The 20,798-nt window shown below is 39.5% G+C and overlaps 2 protein-coding genes and 1 long non-coding RNA gene across 5 annotated transcripts; 1 reads left to right on the top strand and 2 right to left on the bottom strand.

Moving 5' to 3' along the window:
- LOC109703600 (ABC transporter F family member 1-like) lies at positions 2,413-6,656 on the top strand. 3 transcript variants are annotated; one of them, XM_020224278.1, is made up of 6 exons: positions 2,413-2,629; positions 2,782-3,013; positions 4,132-4,205; positions 4,311-4,521; positions 4,888-5,122; positions 5,359-6,416. In XM_020224278.1, exons 2-6 carry the CDS (start codon positions 2,786-2,788, stop codon positions 6,414-6,416), a joined length of 1,806 nt encoding a protein of 601 aa, XP_020079867.1. In that variant the 5' UTR covers positions 2,413-2,629; positions 2,782-2,785. The 3 variants fall into 3 exon arrangements, with proteins under 3 accessions (XP_020079867.1, XP_020079866.1, XP_020079868.1); XM_020224277.1 differs by having other exon boundaries at positions 2,413-2,634; XM_020224279.1 differs by lacking the exon at positions 2,413-2,629 and having other exon boundaries at positions 2,786-3,013; positions 5,359-6,656.
- Positions 10,746-13,091, bottom strand: LOC109703602 (high-affinity nitrate transporter 2.1-like). The gene is given in 5 exon segments (XM_020224281.1): positions 10,746-11,330; positions 11,427-11,700; positions 11,703-11,877; positions 12,027-12,378; positions 12,573-13,091. Coding segments are annotated over 5 exon segments (1,551 nt in total). The 5' UTR covers positions 13,034-13,091; the 3' UTR covers positions 10,746-11,041.
- LOC109728917 lies at positions 16,893-20,222 on the bottom strand. The gene is made up of 3 exons (XR_002221166.1): positions 19,790-20,222; positions 17,459-17,548; positions 16,893-17,382 (listed from the first exon to the last, which is right to left on the bottom strand). It is a non-coding gene; the product is annotated as an uncharacterized LOC109728917 (long non-coding RNA).

The raw sequence follows: 20,798 nt of genomic DNA, 5'->3' as shown, positions 1-20,798 counted from the left end.
TTGTTGCCGTCATGCTTTTCCATGTCTCAACGTTTAAACTGGTAGGGCGACCTTAGTTGAAACTGGACAGAAAAATCAATTTTGAATGGACACGATGTTAAGTATGAGAGGTGGTGTTCAAAATTCAATTTCATATATAGACCCAATCTACATAGTGCGATCTATGTATGCATGCAGTAACCTGCCACCTTGTGGGCTATTTATTTGTCAAGAAAGCCTGAACAAGTAGGGACTAGGGAGTGGAAGGCTTTTTACTGTTGTAACTGCAGGTTCAAGAGGAGAATTACTGCTCGGGCATGATGCGCCACATTAGCCGTACTGTCTAGCACCAATCCATCTGCTTCCTTTTGACCCATACCATCAACCTAATTATTCGAAATCAAATACACCATCTAGTATCTGCCAAAGTGTACTTATCTGTTTTAAGCGAGTGAAAGTTTAATAGCTAGAACACATTCCATCCCCAACAGATTTAACATACAAACATAGAGATTGTCCCTATTAATTTTTTGTTAAACATAGAATTAAGGTGATAAAAGCACAAAAAAAAACATACCACGGCACATAATATTATCTACTATAACTATAACAATGCGCACATAATAATAATAGTAATCATTAATTAATCTTATTAATCTGATTGTGGACGCGTGGGTGCCAAAGTATTAAGAGGAGATGATGAAGTGCAGGGTCACGAATGTTCGGACCCCAGATAACGAGTTTAATGCGTTTCAGGAGTAAAACATATTGTTGCCTCTTCATTTATTGGATGCCAGGCGCGGGACCCACAGTTTGTCCAATAGGCGCCCTGGGAAATGGAATGGGAAGCATACATGCATGAGGTCTCATGCATCGTGTTATGTACATGGAATGGATGATGATGGGCCATGGCCCAAGCGTTTGCGCCTTGATGTAGTGGGCCCGTTAATGGGCCGAACTGGGTCAAATTCGTTTTGGATGCGCAAAAATGGGTTGGTTTTAAGAGCACGATAGTGATATTCCGGCCCAAACTCACGCATTTGGGCTCACGGAGTCGCGTTCGAAGTAATTTGCACTTTAGTCCTTTTACTTTTTAAATTTTCGTTCAGTCCTCCGAGGCCTCCATGTTTTCCACGTGTTATAGAGACTTAACCATGGCGGCCACGAGGCCACCTTTGACCTGTATTATCCCACATAATAATGATCATTATACAAACTCACTCTTAATGATTCCTAAATTACTATACCTTATAGTAATTCATATGCAGATATTCGTATAGCATTATATGATTCCTAAATTACTATGCCTTATAGTAATTCATATGCAGATATTCGTATAGCATTATCTATAATAACATCACACCTGTCTGTATGTCAAATTTTAAAAAGCTCCTCATGGTATAGCTTATTTACACTTTACATTTTATTAAAATAATAATATTTTTTGCAATGACCTATGTTATACAAGATAAAAAAAAAAAAAAAATTGTATTCCAACTATATTACCCTATTTTATTTTACCCTTTAAAAAAAAACGAAAAAACTGTATTACCCTATTTAACAATAGTTATAATTCGGACGGACAATGTGCATTGGAGATGAAATTCAGACGGACGCTTTACAGTAAAGTCAACCTATTCTGGGCTGTGCGATGAGGGTACGAGGGACGCCTGTGCTAGTAATATTTGGAGGATTCGTATACCATTAAAAGTGAAAGTGTTTTGTTGGCTCGTTCTTAGGAAGAGGCACATTACTGCAAACAACCTATTTAAGAGATGATGGATTGGTAACACGTTCTGTGCGTTGTGTGGGATGGAAGAGGAAACAGTGGACCACCTATTCGCTCGGTGCGTGTTTTCCAAATTTCTTATGGTCGTAGCATTGGAGAATGTACAGGCAAGGAACTTGGGTGATGACGTGACTATCGTTTGGGATAGATGGATAAGTAGAAGGGACTCGCCATCCCCACTTTCGGGACCAACCGGTTTAATAGCTTGATGGTGGATTATCTGGGAAGTTAGGAACGGTACGATCTTCAGATCGGTCAATCCAGATCCATTGCTGTGTATGCATAAGATTAAACTGTTGACGGACCAATGGAAGTACTATCTGTCATTAAATTTGCACCACTGTAATCGCTAGGATTCTTTCTTTTTTTCTTTTTTCTTTTTTTTTTCTATTTTTTTTTTAACTCTTTCGAGGCCCGTGTTGCCTCACCTCTGTAGCTTAGTTCACTTTTTCAATGAATGAAGCAGGTAGCGAGCTACCTATTGCTTAAAAAAAAAAAAAACAATAGTTATAATTGGAGCTACAAATAACTGCATCTGTGAATATGTTATGCTGTAGGGGGTATTTTGAAGTTTTCCAATAAATAAAATAATAATTAAAAAACGGAGGAGAACTCTTGTAGTATAAATATAGACCATGCTCCTCTTTGCCAAACCCTCGAACCCTTCGATCGCAAGGGTATAGTTTTCCTCTCTCGGCGGAGAAAGGAAATTACCGTAAAATACTTATTTATTTATTTTTTTGAATTTTTGAATAAATAAAAAAAAATTCGGACAACCCTAATTCCAACAGAGAACGCCTCGAAACCCTAGCTCGCCTCCAAACCCTCGCCGCCGAATCCCTTTCGCGCATCTCGTCCCCAGTTTCGTAAGCGTTTTTCCCCCTTCTTTTGCTTAGATCTAGGGTTTACTTCTCGTCGTCTCGTTTTTTTGGGATCGATCGTGCGTTTTTTGGATCTGCTTTGAGTTTCTTTTTAAGGGTTTTTTTTTTTGTGTGTGTTGTTGTTGGGATCAGGAGAATGGTTTCGGACGCGAGCAAGAAGAAGGCCGCGGCGAAGAAGGCGGCGGCGGCGGCGAAGAGGGGGGGGAAGTCGTCGGCGGCGGCGTCGTCGTCGTCGTCGAGGGCCGCCGCGGAGGCGCAGAATGGGGCGGCGGAGAAGCTCGCCGACGGTGTCGGATCGCTCCACCTATCGGATCGGACGTGCACCGGAGTTCTCGCATCTCATCCCCTCTCCAGAGATATCCATGTATGCGCTATTTAGCTTCTGATTGCGTTTTCTTAATGCCATGGTATATCCCATGTTCTTTTTCTCGCAATTAAATGAATGATCTGAATTTTGCGGTATGAGTTGTGCTGCGATTGTATGTAAATTTTGTGGAAATTGTCAAGAAAAAGGCGCTTTTCAGAGGAAATTTGTGAGATTTGGACCTATTCTTTTGGATTAGTAAGCAATTTCTTTTGTTATTTTGGTACGAAATCACTTTCTTGTCCCTTTCCACTGCTGTTATTCATACGGCCTCTCCCTTCTCTTACAGATGCACTATTGTCTTCTGTAGATGTGATATGTGTTTTATTATTGTTATTATTATTATTTTCTTTTCGTGTAATCAATTGATCTAGGATACTTAACCTTTATTCAGAAATGCTTCTTTAATTGCGATAAAATTTTATGGAGTGAATCAAATTGCTGGTGTATTACTATCGATATTAAATTGCACAAGAATGTATGGCATTGCTTCTGTACTAGACACCAATGAAATCTGAGTTATTTCTTACTCTCGAGATTTCTCCACAAAACTGTTGTCCAAAACAGATGCTCGTCGGTTTCTTATTTTTAGGTAGTTGCAAATCCAAAACTGAGCTCTTTTGGTTAAGAGTGTACTACCGACTTTTGTAATATTGAGTAATACTTATCTTGTTTGCATGTACGCAAATAGTGAACTGCAAGAAGTGGCACTTCTATCTTTTATTTGCTTGAGGTATATGGTGCTTTGTAACAGTTTCAGTTAACCCTGCCTCGTCTGATTATGTGTTACGGCATATGATACTTGTTCTTTTGATTAAGATGCTCTGGACTAGTGTTCGACTTGCTAGATCAGATTGATACTAAAAGGAATTCATTTCCGTTAGTGCAGAACTGCAAACTTTAATGTTAAAGTATTGATTACCCCTTTTGCATGGTAAAGTTGCGTATTGAATTTGTAGGCTTTCTTTTTATTGCTTTAATTCAAGTTGATGCTCCCCCTTTTTTTTCTTTGACGATCCTTTGCATGATCTCTCAACATGTGTATACCACAATCTCTTTCATCATTGCTTCTATATTGTTAACAGTTTAAACTCACTCATGTTCTGCGTATATTGCAGATAGAGTCTTTATCATTAACTTTTCACGGGCATGACCTTATAGTAGATTCTGAACTGGAGCTCAACTATGGAAGGTACAGCAATGTTTGTTCGCACATAAACCTCCTAATGGAGTAACGGTCATAGTTTAATTGTTGATGTGATTGATGTAACTGATGAGTGCAATTTTTTGCTTTCAGACGATATGGTCTTCTTGGCTTGAATGGCTGTGGGAAGTCTACACTTCTTACAGCAATAGGATGTAGAGAGCTCCCGATCCCTGAACATATGGATATTTATCACCTCACCCGAGAGATTGAAGCTTCAGACATGACGGCTCTAGAAGCAGTCATCAATTGTGATGAAGAAAGGATGAAGCTAGAGAAAGAAGCTGAGATTTTGGCCGCTGAGGTCAGCTTAGTTTCATATTCCCTTTAAAGTTTTATTAACTTTCCTATGATTTTGCAACTATGGCCCATTTTTCTCATTTTTAGCAACCTTTTTCACCTTTGGCAACACCTTGTGATGAGTAAGCGCATTAGGATTCTAGTCAGGGGCATCTTTAGTCTGCGCAAGTAATAATTTACATAGAAATTATACTAATGGAGATGGCCAAAGTTACAAAATGCAAAAACCAGGGTGGAGTTGGAGTTTGTGTGCAAACTGAACTCCATTTTTTCCTGTATTTAGACCATGAAGCCTCTTCATTCTCTTTTTTCTGTTACAAGTGGATTAGTCATGTTCTTGTGTAATGCTAAAAGTGTAATTTTTCTCCAGGACGGTGGCGGTGGAGAAACTTTGGAACGAATTTATGAGCGGTTGGAGGCAATTGACGCAGCAACTGCTGAGAAGCGTGCAGCTGAAATCTTGTACGGATTAGGTTTTAATAAACAGATGCAAGCAAAGAAAACTCGAGACTTCTCTGGTGGTTGGCGGATGAGGATTGCTTTAGCTAGAGCTCTATTTATGAACCCTACTATCCTTTTGCTCGATGAGCCTACAAACCATCTTGGTAAAGTTTCAAGTCCTTTTATGTGAATATCTCCTAAAAAAGAAGCATATTATACTTTTCTTATATTCTTATGGTATAAAATGCATCTAATTTTTCCTGTTCATGAAGAGTATTTTTCAATGCCAAAGATCCTTTGTCTTCCTTCTGTGTCTATGTATTGGAACCAAAAAAAAGTTACAGTAGTTGGAATAACTACTCCTAGACTAAACTAATATTTATTCCTCACTGTACTGCAGATCTTGAAGCATGTGTTTGGCTGGAGGAGATGCTAAAGAAGTTTGACCGCATCCTTGTGGTAATCTCGCACTCACAGGACTTTCTCAATGGCGTGTGCACGAACATCATCCACATGCAGAACAAGAAGCTCAAGCTCTACACTGGCAACTACGACCAGTATGTCCAGACCCGATCTGAACTCGAAGAGAACCAAATGAAGCAGTACAAGTGGGAGCAGGAGCAGATATCCTCCATGAAGGAGTACATAGCCCGCTTTGGCCATGGGTCTGCCAAGCTGGCACGCCAGGCCCAGAGCAAGGAGAAGACCCTTGCCAAGATGGAGCGCGGTGGACTCACTGAAAGGGTCGTAAAAGACAAGGTATTAGTCTTCCGCTTCACTGATGTAGGGAAACTTCCCCCGCCTGTTCTCCAGTTCGTCGAAGTTACCTTTGGGTACACACCAGATAATCTCATATACAAGAACCTTGACTTCGGGGTCGATCTCGATTCAAGGATCGCATTGGTGGGCCCTAATGGGGCAGGAAAAAGCACTTTGCTAAAGCTTATGACTGGCGACCTGGTTCCCTTGGATGGTATGGTCCGACGGCATAATCACCTTAGGATCGCGCAGTTCCATCAACACTTGGCGGAGAAGCTCGATCTCGAAATGTCAGCTCTGTTGTACATGATGAGGGAATACCCTGGAAATGAAGAGGAGAGGATGCGGGCTGCGATTGGGAAGTTTGGGCTTTCAGGAAAAGCCCAAATTATGCCGATGAAGAACTTATCGGACGGGCAGAGGAGTCGGGTTATTTTTGCGTGGCTCGCGTGGAGGCAGCCGCACCTACTGCTGCTTGACGAGCCGACGAACCATCTTGATATTGAGACGATCGATTCGCTCGCGGAAGCATTGAACGAGTGGGATGGTGGTCTGGTGTTGGTGAGCCACGATTTCAGGTTGATCAATCAGGTGGCGCAGGAGATTTGGGTGTGCGAGAATCAAGCTGTGACAAGGTGGGAGGGAGATATCATGGAATTCAAGGAGCATCTGAGGAGCAAGGCTGGGTTGTCTGAATGAGTTTCTTTTAAATTTTTTTTTAACATATAGTTTTAGCCTGAATCGAAGTAGAATGGCCTTGAGTTATCTTGAGAAAGACATATTGCTACCACTGTTTATGTTGCTTTTGACAGTATTTGTTACACCTTGCTTTCTATTACCGACAGGAGAGGAGGGCTCACATTTATCAAGGCCTCCTGCGTCTTGGTTGATACTCTGTACTCTTTATTTACCTATTTATTTGAGCTTTAAACTTATTTACGTTGTTGTTGTTGTTGTTGTTGTTGTTGTTGTTGCTGTTGCTGTTGAAGTATTAGTGTGACGGCAATTTTGTATCTTTTGCAACAAACTTGCAGTATAAACCATTACATCAAATGCACCACCTACAAGGCAACGGCAATCTCGCAATCCTTACAAGTTTGTATGGTATTCAATCCTAGCCTAGACGTGTTGCTTGAGAAAAAGAAAAAGAAAAACGTCCAGTCGCCCAAAAACTGACGGGACTGCAATTAGTTTTGTTCTTTCTGCTCGACGGAAGGAGGGAGTGACGACAGCAGCAGCTACAAAACTCGCTCCCTCAATAATAACCGGCAACGCTTTAAAAGGCCACTGCCAGGGCAATTCCCCCAGTTTCTTGCTTCAACAGCTAGTTTTTCTTTCTTACATTTAATCGACTTCACCGACGGGCGCACTTCCCTTCTTATTTCCAGTACAAAGCTGGGGTGTTTCTTACGATTTCTCGAAATGCAATGAGAGGACCTGTTTGGCCTCGCGGTGCATTCCGATTTTGGGCTGAGGTCTGCAAAAGTTCCTAGCCTACTGCAACGGCGGGCTGCTTCGGACCCCAAAAAGCAGGCCAAACGGGGCAAAGCAGAGGATTGTCAAAGTCCTTAATCAGGAGGGAAATTGTTTCATTTCCTCACATAGTGTAGATGATTAGGTAGTTGAATTGCTGCAGAGGCAGAGGTCTAAACTCAGTAGGAATTCAAGGAACTGAACATAGATAGCCAGTTCCAACCCTGTAAGTGTCTTCCCCTGCACTCTCTTTATACAGTCAGATAATGTTATAACAGCCAGTTATAGAACAAAACCAAAATAATGGTCTTTGAAACAGTGTAGATTTCCGACAGTCCCCCGAGGATCTTTAGGCTTTTCGCTGAAATTCTTCACTCCACATTTTACTTCAAAACCCATGTGAAGAAATTGATATTTGAATATCTTTTCCACATGAAAACCGCCTCTATATAGAAAGTATTACAGAGTTCATTCCACTATCTGAAACGAGATTATTGAAATACTCTCTTTTCGGAAGAACCATTTATTCGAGTTTGTGAGGAATAATAGTTTCATGTGCATCGCACCCGTCTCACCCAGCGGGAAAGAGTCCTAAAAAAACGAGTCATAAATAAGAAGATCATGAAAACCGAATTTAAATACGAAAGATGGCGAACATACAGTGTTAACTTTGATGATAAAAAGTTGAGATGATTCATTTGCCCGTCATATAAACATGGATTAGCTAATCAACAACTCGGTCGCAACACAAACTCTGCTTTGCCAGATCATTTGACGTACTTTTCCATTAAAATAGCTTCTATGATTGCTTGTTTTGTCGCCGTCATGAAAGGAATTAAATTATAGACATTTCTGAACAAGTTGGAAACAATAGAGGAAATAACAAATTCTATTTCCCTGTCTCCTACTTCGCCTCGCCTTATCTTATCTCATGAATATCCCTATGCCTTATCTGCATGTTGCTGATATTAGTAGTACATAAGAGAACACAAATTGGGTCAAAATTTCAGATTAGACAAGTGGATACAGTATGGCATTCTTATCCAGCAGAGATCTAATTGAATATACCGATAAAACGGAGGATCTTCATTTTGACCAGGGCATAGCCCTTTTGATATATTACATTACCAAAATTCCATATAAATTAGAATCTTTAAATCATGTTGCTTATCATGACATCAATAAATATACATTAAGTTGACATAATTTAGAAAAAGACTACAAATTATCAAAAAAGTCATATATCGCCATTTTAATTCGATCTTCCATAATAGCATGCATAATAGTTCTATTGCAAAGTATAATTTTACAAATTCAGCGTAAGTTGTGTATTATAGCATTGTTTGAACTCCTGATGCAGCACTGGGAATGGCATTGATTAGTTTCAGTATTACGTAACATACTAATTTGAATCTGGCATTTCGTATGCCTCTAATAAAAGATTAACTAGAAATTTCGTAGTTACTAGCAAACTTTCGATTAGTTAAGTGTACATGCTGAATTAATAGCTAGCCTTAATTACCTGAGTGTCTTTTAAAAATTCACCTTTCCTAATTGATAAACCTGATGAAAAGTAGATCAATCTGGTATACAGGGTTGCTCCAACTCTGCATTATAGACTATCTAATTACTGAGATCAAAACAAACCGCAAAGAAGCTACACATTTTGTTGAAGGCTATTGTGAATGAACCAAGTTTCATACACTTACAACCTTGTTGATCTTTTTGAATCTTTTCAGTACGAAGATTGCGAAAGCTTCTTTATACTTGATTTGAGCTATGTATTTTGATTGAATCAGAAACCTATGTTTGATCGACCACTCGAAGAACATATTAACAATGTCAACGGGCGCCATGCAATTAGAACCTAATGAATGGTGATTTGACAGGATCCAAACTTTGTGGAGTTCTATTGATAAAACCACGAGCCACTCTCAATAAAAAAAGAATCTCCAGAAGAAGACTCCACCTGGGTATAATAAAACTGCAATAATTGAGTACATAATAGGGCTAATGGTCCCACAAAAACTTGGAAAAAAATTGTAGTCAACTTGTAATGGCCTGATTAGGAAGTGAGGAAGAGTATTGACTTTTATATTACACCATAAATTCTCGCATAAATATCAATCATTGAAGCCTATGACTTGTAAAATATCTGTAGCATGCATATATATGTGGCTCCATTGAGTTGATGGAACATCTGGATCAGAACCCTGTAGCTGCAGATACTGTGGCAACAGCTAATTCAAGATTCCATTACTCTTTTTTCTTTTCTTTTTTTTAGAGGAAAGATTCCATTACTTCAATATAAGCTAAAACAGGATCTCAAAGAGTTAGCTGGTTCTAATTTTTTATATGAGGTATCTTTAGATTTGTCATCACAAAGATGCAAAGAATTATGAGCATTGAAATGTGACAATCATTTACACTTTCAGTAGGTGTAAATTTTTGTGTTGTTGTCTAAAAGTTTTAGATTGCAAGTTTTTGCAAGCACTGATATTAAAAGATATTGAGAATAAAGTAACTGCATCTATTTGTAAATGATTCTGCTTTTGCTGTTGTAAAAAATACTATTTGAATAGAGTTGATCAAGGAATTAAGCTAATTATTTCGGTTAAATTCTCTTGAGGATTTCTCTTGCGACAAGAGCAGAAAATTTGAATTGCTACTTTTGGATCTCAGAGCATAATGTACTCAATTTAGCATTAGAGTTTTTAGAAAAAAACGACTCAATCAAGCTAAACTAAAAATTGGCCAGAGTTCGGCAGTTTTTACAATCGGCGTGATAAATCTATAAACGATTATAACTTTTCGCTCAGATGTCTGATTTCAGCGTACAGTCCTAATTCGGAAAACACATTTCAAGATCTAGGCGTCAAACTACGAAGCTATCCGACCGACTTTGGACCCAAATTCAATTGTTTTGTCCTCCGTTTTTACATTTTTAGGCCATTTTAAAAAAAAATTTGTATTTTTCTTATTTTGATTTGATTATTTGATTATTTGATTATTTTTGATCTGATTAAGTTTAGATATAGATTAGAATTTATGATCTTTGCTTATAGTAGGATTCGGGTATTGCCTTTGTATTAACATAGCAATTGGTTAATGTAATTAGTTTTTAGTGTTGCTTAATAATATTTTTCATCTTTACTACAAAATTGGTTCTTTTTGTATCCCTTTTTTTCCGTCCTACGGCTTCTTCACTCTCAACACGGCTTAGGCTTGAGCCAGAGAATCGTTTCAACCGCCAACAATAGTAATAAACGCTCTAGATAAATATTTTTCTTACCTCAAAAATGCCTTTTTGTGGCTTAATTCTTGACATAGGTAAGCTATTTATATGCAAATACTAATTACTTAGTTAATTAAAATATAAATCGGCCATGTTAACAAATTCAGAAGAAGTTGTTGGACAAGGGTATGAGATCAAAGTGAAAAACTGAATAATGCTAAGATACATTAATTGTCAGCGTAGAAGTGCTAATTAATTCACGTAATTTGGGATCAACTGCTGATGAAAATGGATTTTGAGAAAGTGCGAACTCCAATATATAAAATTTTGGATTATTGTACTGCGACAAAATATATTGCACGTATAACCAGTACACACAAGAGTACAGGTACATAATGTTTCATCTAGCTGATGAATACATTATTTAGCAAAATCTTTACTGCTTATACATCATTATACTCATTAATTAAGTAGCCTTTAAATGCTTTCAGAAATCAACTTCGCTCAAATACTGCCTCAGTACAGGTAGAGCAATTGCACCCATGCATCCACATCAAATACACGTAAAAACTACGCATATCATATATATGTATGTATGTGTTATAGCTAGTTTATTCTAGACGTGCTCCGGCGTGGTGTTGGGCGGCGTTGGGGCGGAGGCGACGCGGCGCCCCCTCTCCGACCGGCAATTCTCGGCGAACTTGAAGCTGGCGTGGTGCAACCCCTTGCTCTTCTCCTCCTCCGACCACTCGGCGCCGTAGTAGTGCTCCTCGGTCGACTTGGCCGCGTCGGTCGACGCCGGCAGGAACATCGACCCCCACTGCGGGAAGTGCACGAATATCACGGGCAGCGTGCACGCCATGATCATGATCCCCATGTACTCCAGCCCCGTCGCGGTCGAGTACCTGCTCGATCGGTGATCGATGATGGTCCAATCAGTATATGTAAAAACACCGTTCTCTGGCAACTTAAAAATAAAGATAAAGAAAAAATGATAATACCTTGAGCTGGTGAAGAAGAGGAGCTGGGTGAGGCCGGAGCCGAAGTTGCCGCCGGCGCCGGTCATGCCGGAGATGATGCCGAGGGAGCGTCGGGAGATGAAGGGGATGACGCCGAAGATGGCGCCGCAGGCGGCCTGGGCGCAGATGGAGAAGAGGACCATGGCGACGACGGAGACGGGGAGGGAGTTGGCGCGGCCGAGCCAGAGGCAGAAGGCGCCGCCGAGGGTCTCGAGGATCCACACGTTCCAGAGGCGGGCGCGCATGCCCCAGCCACGATGTTGGCCATGCCGAAGCACGCCGCAATCGTGCCGGCCGTCCGGAGGTTGAGGTCGAAGCGGTCGAAGAAGTACTCCGCGATCACGTTGTCCGTCGTCAGCTCCACCCCCATGCAGTACCCATACAGCAGCACGAACACCCACGTCCGGTAGTTCGTCACCGCATACCACAGCACCTATATATATATACATATATATATTATTCTTTAATTATTAAGATTGGTATTCATTAATCCACGTACGTACAATTAATTCTTTAATTAAGATTGATCAGGTATATATATATATATATAGATTGTACGTAAAAGTGATGATCATTGATCACCTTAGAGAACTTGTCCTTGGCGACGTCGCCCTTCTTCTGGAGGCTGGTGAGGTTGCCGTCGGGGAGGTCCTGGCCGAGGATGAGCACCATCAGGCCCATGATGACGTGGAGAAACCCCGGGATGAAGAAGGCGATGCGCCACGCCGTGAAAGGCGTCGCCCCGGCCTTGCGGATCACGTCGTACACCAACGGCATGATCAGCTGAGTCGCCCCGCCCCCCATGTTCCCCCACCCCGCCGCCGTCCCGTTCGCCAGCCCGATGATCTTGCTGTTGAACATCGTGCTCATCCAGTACTGGCACGACACGAACGTCGCCAGCGAGAATCCGATCAGAAACCGCATCGTTATGTACCTGCACCGTACTCACACCAGTACGTAGTACCCATAATCAATATTTATAATTAAACATCGTTCTCTACCAGCCAGTAACAGAACATAAATGGTACTAGCTAGCTAGCGTCAGTGACAGTTAAGTTGACCGGCTATATATGATTAAGCTTTTGTAGAGAAACGGTTGCAGCAGGTCTGGTTGTTTAGTATACGTACCCGCCGGCGTTGGAGACGAGGGACATGCAGAAGACGAAGGGGGCGGCGAGCATCATGAGGAAGGCGCAGCCGTATCGGGGGCCGAGCATGTCGCAGACGGCGCCCATGACGAGACGGGAGAAGATGGCCCCGGAGACGGAGGCCACCCCGGCGTTACCAATGTCCCCCTTCGTCAGGTTGAGGTTGTCGCGGATGATCGGCACCAGCGGCGCCGCCGCGAACGTCGACACGAAGCACGTGAAGAAGGAGCTCCACGACAGGTGGAACGTCTGCATGTGCGGCTTCGCCAGCGACAGCAGCTTGAACGCCGTCGCCTTGTGCTCCGAGTCCACCGGCAGGCTGAACTTGCCCCCCGCCGCATCGACCCCCGCCTCCGCTGCCGCCACCGAGAACGCGAATGCGGGCTCCCTCCCCGTCAACCCGTGCACCGAGCTCCCTGGAGCGCTCACTCCCTGCTCCATCGTAATCTCCTTTAATGAATTGTTAAACTAAGTAGATCGAAGAAGGATAAATATATAACAAGTAATGTGTGTTTTGAAAGTGTTAGGAGGGGGTTGAGAAGGGGGAGGGTATTTATACAAGTCGTGCGTTGACAAAAAGAGGTTGTAGAGGGGCCCAATTTGGTAGTTTCTCTATAAAATATGGAAATGTATTTAATGGATTATTTATTCATTTTAATAAATTTAAAATAAATAACTGTTCGCCGCATCTCGTGAATGGCTCTATGCGAGGCCCCCACCCCGTCGGATTCTCCAAGAATCACGTTGGAAACTGGGGAATTTAATCGGGTGGGCCCACTTCGCCAGATTCCTACGTGCTCATCCACCGTACGCGTGTCGTCATCAAAGGGCTCTTAGAACTGAAAATTTACTACAGTGTAACTGTAGCACAGCTTTTCGACGTTGCCGCACGTAAAAAATCTCTTTGCACCGCACGTAATTTACAACATAATTTGTATATATACAGTTTCTTATTTAATATATGTGTTCTCTTGTGTTATTGTTCAGGAGTATATCTGTGTAGAATGCAATATATATTGAAATTGATGCAATTTTTTTTTAATTAATGCGTAATGTAATGAATTGAATTTGTAATATATATATATATATATATATATTACAAAGTTCAATGAGTTTGACGCACATTATTCATAAAAAGGAGAATATTTATCAAGGTATCGAAAACTCTCTAAGTCCTTCTCTCTCTCTCTCCTCTCTAGAATTTTGTCTATTGATAAACTATATTATATATATATATATATATATATATAAATGAATATAAAACAACAATCTGACGTGGCCACCGACTATTAAGGATTCGTTTCCACACAATTTGAACTAATGTAGTATTGAATTGGAATAGTATACTCTAGCTGAAAGATTATTTTTAAAAAAATTAAGGCACTTGAAATAACTAATTTCTTTATTTTTTTTTCATTTACTATATATATATAATAGCGTATAATCCTTTGTATATATTATGAGAATACCTAATGTGTTCAGTTCATTTATTATGTAGTATAAGATTTAACACCCAAAGTCATGTTGATATTTCATAATTTTCACAAGTAGGGCATGGAGATAAGATGAGTAAGTGAGTAATAAAATCTGAAAGTCTAGGTACGTATTTGACTTTAATTAGTTTTAAGCACTCCATAATTCTCATAGGAGTAACATTATTATGTCAGTTAGTAGCATAACCTCTGCAAACTCATTTTAAAATCTTTGTTTGATTTTACTGTAAAGCGTCCGAAAAAAAATCAAACAAGTGACTTGGGTGATGACGTGCGATGGGGGTACGAGGGACCCCCGTACTAGTAAGATTTGGAGGATTCATATACCATTAAAAGTGAAAGCGTGTTGTTGACTTGTCCTTAGGAAGAGGCACCTTACTGTTGACAATCTACTTAAGAGAGAATGGATTGGTAACACGTCATGTGCGTTGTGTGGGATAGAGGAGGAAACAGTGGACCACCTATTCGCTCGGTGCGTGTTTTTCAGATTTCTTATGGTCATGGCGTTGGAGAATGTACAGACAAGTGATTTGGGTGATGACGTGACTATCATTTGGGATAGATGGATAAGTAGAAGGGACTCACCATCCCCACTTTCGGGACCAACAGGTCTAATAGCTTATTGGTGGATCATCTCGAAAGCCAGGAACGGTACGATCTTCAGATCGGTCAAACCAGACTCATTTCTGGGTATACATAAGATTAATTAAACTATTGATGGACCAATGAAAGTACTATCTGTCATTAAATTTGCACCACTGTAATTACTAGGATTTTTTTTTTTTTAACTCTTTCGAGGCCCGTGTTGCCTCATCTCTGTAGTTTAGTTTACTCTTTTAATAAATGAAGCAAGTAGCACGCTATCTATTCCTCAAAAAAAAAAGAAAAATTTTTTGTTTGATTTAGCTTAAGATAATTTTGAAGAAATTGGCAGCTTTCAGATACAAATTGTCGGCCCAGTAAACACACCGCGTGCATATCCTTACGACTACGGTGATGGTGACGCGAAATTATTATCATTATTTTTCACGAGTTATACGTGCCCTTTGTCATCTTTGCTACCGCTTCCTTATTTTTCTTAAAAAAAAAAAAAACCAAGTAGAGGAGCCTCCAACTAATATTTGAGGTGTAAATGAATAGTAGTGAGCTTTTGAGGGTGATAAGAGTAATTTGGCTCTTTGAACTGATCAGAACTCTCAAAGGTTATCCTCTTATTATAAGAGAATCATGATAAGGCCTTAGCTGCAGCTTGATCTATTACATGACCTACTCATAGGGGTTAGGAGCATATGCATTAATTAATTACATAGTTAATTGATTGTTAGAGGGCTCAGTGCTTGTTTGAAGGGGTTCTTTTTTTATTTATTTTTCTCTCTTTTTTTTTTTTGGTTATAAAAGTCAAACTAGTTTGCTTAGTTTGACATTTATTTAGGAAATGAAGGGATTAATATTTTTGGAGTTCACATTTGATAAGTGCAATTGTTTCTGGTCGACAACACGTTAGAATCTGAATTAAGAATTAATAGTTTGTGGAATTAAGCATGGTATATATATTAAAGCATTTAATTATGCAATACTTTTTTCGGTATTTTCAAAGGGATGTGGCTGGGTTTTACTTGTAGGCCGAAAAAATAAATCAAAATGATGTCGATGCCACGTAGGGCTCTCGCACGCGAAATGAAATATATATGTTTTTTTCGTTTTCTCTCTTTTATGATAGTATCAGCAAAAATGATTGCGCTCAAGGTAAGCACAAGATGAAGAGGATTGTCGGTACGGAAGTGATTAATTAAGGTATGGTGATTTGGATAGGGTAAATTCTGCAGGGATTTTTCTCGTAAACTTGCATAGCAGCAATCCAGCATTAACAGATCTAGAGAGTTAATTTTTTCTCTTTTCTTTTTCTCTTTTTGAGCTGAAAATGTGACAGGTACTAGCCAGAATAAGTTTCATACCCATCAACTGTTCAGGATGAAAAGAGAAAACTCATAAGAATTTGTATTCACAGTTTAAATTAGCTAAAAAGAATCACTCATCAAAAGTTTGAGGCTCAGAGATTAATTATTAGCTCAAATTAGTTCTTTTTAAAAAAAAAAAAAAGAAAAAAGGATGGTGCATAACAACTATAAATTTCAGGGAGTTTTTGTTATCAACATACTGGTGCAACTTATATGGTTGACATTATAGTGTTGAGTGGAGTGGCCTTTTCATATCAAAACAAATGATGCACGATTATTTACTTCCATTTGATTGATAGAAGATGTAGCAATGACAATTTTTTCATTTTTTATTTTTTCATTTTTTTTTTTTCATCCACTAGATGCAAGTTAAGGGGTGTGTTGTAATGTAAAACATCAGGGGAAGTTGACTTGGCTCTGCTTTAGTATATTAAAAGGAGATTAAAAAGGATATTTTGACTAATTGCTTAGAGGAAGTGTATTAAAAAAATAATAAGAAACCAATGGTTTTCTACTTGATTCCTTTTCATAAGTATCCTGTAATTTTGAGCTAATTATTCTTTAAGAAACATCATTAGAACTAATTCGAAAGGTCAGATGACTCCTCAACGGAAACAGGTTTATTACACCTCTTTTCGACAGCAAGCGTCGCCGTATATCGTATATTGTATGTATTTACTGCATGAGAATAGCAATTATAAAGTGTAGAATCACTTTCGAATAGTTATCAAAAGGAAAACTAAGAACTAATGTTAAGGAGATTTGTGCTACAAGTCATGTTTTGATTGGTTGTAACAAGAGGCAAAACTCCCCCCCCCCCCTGTAGAATATGAGTTTCCATACAACAGATATAAAGAAATTTCACAATCCATTGTATATCAATAGCAGTACACCATGCGACCTACCAATAGAAACAAAATAGATGTGAATGCCGCAAATAGCCGATCGCCAACGACTAAAGGTCAGATTCACCAGGGTTATAATCTCATCCAAATGAACAAATGGAAAAGAGCAATATAAATCGGGTTCATTTTCTTCTCACTGGCTTATAGATCACGACGGTAACGTACTTCGACCGGAACCGCTGAGTATTCCCGAGAGCCACCACCATTCTCGGGCCTTCCCGGTTCTCAATGTAGAGATGGTTGAGATTAGTTTTCTGGGGCAAAGGGAGAGTGCCCAACGCATCTTGGCTAGCAGGAAAGCCCAACAATGTATGCTGCAGGTGAGGAGGGACTTGCGGCGGTTCTCTGTCTTCATCTTCGACATAATTTTCCGAGTTGTTGTAGCTCGATATAGGAGATCTCGGATTTTCAAAGCCCATTACACTAACTTCGTCCTATATAATGAAATCGTCAGCTTAGAACATTATTTAGGTGCAGTCAATTGATATGTATAAGCATACAAGCACTTACTTCTTCATATCTGTTGATACCATCCATGAGCTTCAACTTGAACTAGCTGAAAGGTGCTGAATCATACACAAGTGAGATACAAGGGTGATCCTGAAAAACAGAAAATATAAATTATGCACGCATTCCTATTGGAGAGAACAATCTACTGGCGGCCTGGCGCTTAACTAATAAATGTGAAAGTAACTTAAAAAAAAAAAAAAACATCAATTGAATGGTGATACAAATTATATTTACTGGTCTCATCCTGGAGAAAAGAATCGGGAAGAAACAGAAGCTGCCTAGATCCTTCGACGATACGCAGACTCGAGTGTAGGGCCCATTTGGCACGCCCAGCTCTTGTTTGCTGTAGTGGCCTGCCGTCACAATTCTCTATGGAAATCTGCAATGAACAGAAGCAGCAGCACCTTTGGCTCACTGCGTTGTATTGCAGACCATGCAGCATGGGAGTGGGTTACACAGCCGGGCCAGACAGGCCATCAAACTCTTCCCAGGTGGTCAGGAAGAAACGTAACTTGATAGTGTAAGAAGACATTCCCGAGAAGATAACATCCGTGACCTTAAAAATGAAAAACGAATTTTCCGCCAAACAATTGTTCTAAATGATAACTCAGCCAATGGAATCACAAGCTAATGGGTCTCTTGAGAACCGGAAGCCCAAAATAATTAAGAGATGATGCTCAACCTTACTTTTCGACATTCACCTAGACAACCAGAAAGGAAAAGGTAGAACTCAACATGCCTAAATGACCCCTCTGCAAGTAAGAAGGAACCAAGTATGTCATATTTGGAGAAAAAAGTTTAGCAGTTGGGGAACCGTCAACATACTTCTAATGTCGAATCTGGATCTACTAGGACATCCTGTTCACGTAGTCAGTTTCAAGGTCATTTCTCAATTTGCTGAAAGTAAAGGAATCTCCATGCCACCAGCTAAAATAAGGATTCTGGTCCCTAAAAAGGCAAGCATAAGATAATTATCCATATAGGTAACAATGATGTGGTAGTAGTCTAGGCTCCTAAGCATTAACCTGGGTAGCTTTAGCAGATGAATTTGGGCAACCTCTAGCTGAAAGACGTGCACTACATACAGTGCTATATATGAAAGCAGACAAGAACATAAAAAGTACAAAAACAGAACTCTGAAGACTTCTGAACATCGATTCAAATAAATCTATATGACGACAAAGACATTCTGAAGGTCTCTGTTACTGTTATAAAATGCTGAGTAAGTGGTGCAGTGAGCCTTTGCTTTCTCCTTTAGTCCCTAAATCTGTTCTCGAATAAATTAGTTAAACAAGGAAGTCTCTGCTGGTTGAGCCAAAGTACTCGCTCTATATACTTCAAGGCTCAAGAATCATGTAAGTGTTAACATACCGAACTTGGATACATGAAGGGTGAATTATTAGAATAGGTAGGGCAAAGTTATCGTAGCACTTCAAGATACGATATTTCTCAGAAAAGATATTGCAGATACCTTAAGAAACAAACATGCGAAAAAAGCAAACACAAGAGAGAAGCAAAATGATGCCGTAATTGTGAAAAGCATATATGTCAGAGTAAAATGGAACTCATCGAGACTTTCTTGTAACATGTCAAGTTTATATGATTATAGTCCACGTCTTGTGCAAAATACACCAAGTCGAACAAATGTAAAAGTATTACTATGCAAAATAGTTTTCTACAGCTTATGGTAAGTGCATAAACTGTAAGAAGCACATATACACCTCTTTTCATTCTCACTAACAACAAGAAACGGAGTGTACACAAACAGAACTAAAAGGCATTTGAAGTTGGTCCCCTTTCGTAAAATTTCGTTATCGAATATTCCGTCGAGCACCATTATATTTCATTAGGTGTTAAGAACTACACAAATCAAACTTAGGTAGTAAAATCAAAATTTAAATTTTGGGCATCCATTTCAAAATGCGGAGCAATTCAGGTAAGATCTATATATCTTTTTCTAAAAAAGTACAAATTTGTTAAATTTCCACAATGCAACAAGTTGAATTTGACTCAACGAAATTTCAACCCTGTACCCTCCATTTAACAACTCAGAATACCATTACTTTTTAAGTTTTAACCTCACATAAAGTAAAACAAAACATAATATAAACACTCTAATACTTGGTTCAGAATATATCACCAATCAAGCCACAGTAACTGATAAAAAATGGCTCTCTTTTTTTTTTTTAAAAAAAAAGAGAAACAAATCAAACGAAAATACTCAACATAAATCAAAACATAAACTAGCTTATCAATAGTAAAAATTTAAACTTTAAACAATAGCACATTAAGCACCAAAATTACGCAAAAGAGATCGGAAGAGGAGATTACGCGGAGCAAGGTCGAAAATTTCGTCGATTTGCGAAAAACCCAGTTGAGTGATTTGCAGAACGAAGAAGCCCAATGTGGAAATTTTCGCCAAGACACAAAATTTCCCTTGCAAAATCGAAACTATTCGATAAATAGAAAGGGGATTAGAGAGAGAGAGAGAGATTTGGGGAGAGTTTAGAGAGAGAAAGGAACGAAGCGGAGGCGCACGAGAGAGGAGATTGGGGGAACAAATTGGGAACTCCGGTGAGTAGCGTAGCCGTGGAACCTGAAATGACGAGAATGCCCCTGATGTGTAGAGGAATGGTGAGGAGGTGTATATGGTGGGTGGGCTGTAATTTGCAGCAAAAGTGTAGGGTAGTTTTGGTATTTGGGGCGCGTGGTCAGTGGCGGTGCATACTTTAGATTTGGACGGTCCATATCCGCCCGACAATCACGAGACGGGTTGGAAGGGAAAATTTGGACGGTCCATTATTGCCGAGCATTTATACCAGTGGAGTAAATTGCAGGCAACAAAATGCACGACGAGCCCCTTACCTATAGCGTATTTTGACATCCACCCTCAACTTCATTTTTTTAATTTTTTTTTCTTTTATTAACATCCCCTAATTTTTATTTTATTATTTTTTGTAAATTCAAGTCCCAAGCCAATTATTCCGACCATAAGTAATAAAAAATTTGATGATTAATATTTAAAATCTATTTTTAGATAAATTTATTTTAAAAAAAATAAATAAACGTAGCGAAAAATATATTGTTTCCATATAGAGATATTCGCATGCGCTACGTCCGCGTACGTACCATTCACCTACCAGCACTCTACGTTATACCGTATTTTCAATTTAATCTTCTTTTTTTTTAACGACTGTTTCTAGAGTAAGTGATAAAGGATTTAGTGGTTGATATCCGAGGTTCCAAGTTTGAGTCCTAGTTGATTTATATTTCCAGCTAAGTTTATTTCTAAATAAAATAAACAAAACGGATCGCATGCTAACTATCTCTTAAAAAAAAA

Source organism: Ananas comosus, linkage group 25 (genome assembly GCF_001540865.1).
Source record: "Ananas comosus cultivar F153 linkage group 25, ASM154086v1, whole genome shotgun sequence".
NCBI lineage: Eukaryota > Viridiplantae > Streptophyta > Magnoliopsida > Poales > Bromeliaceae > Ananas > Ananas comosus.
The sequence above is the reverse complement of the archived record's forward strand: the minus strand, read 5'-3'. Positions and strand labels throughout refer to the sequence as shown.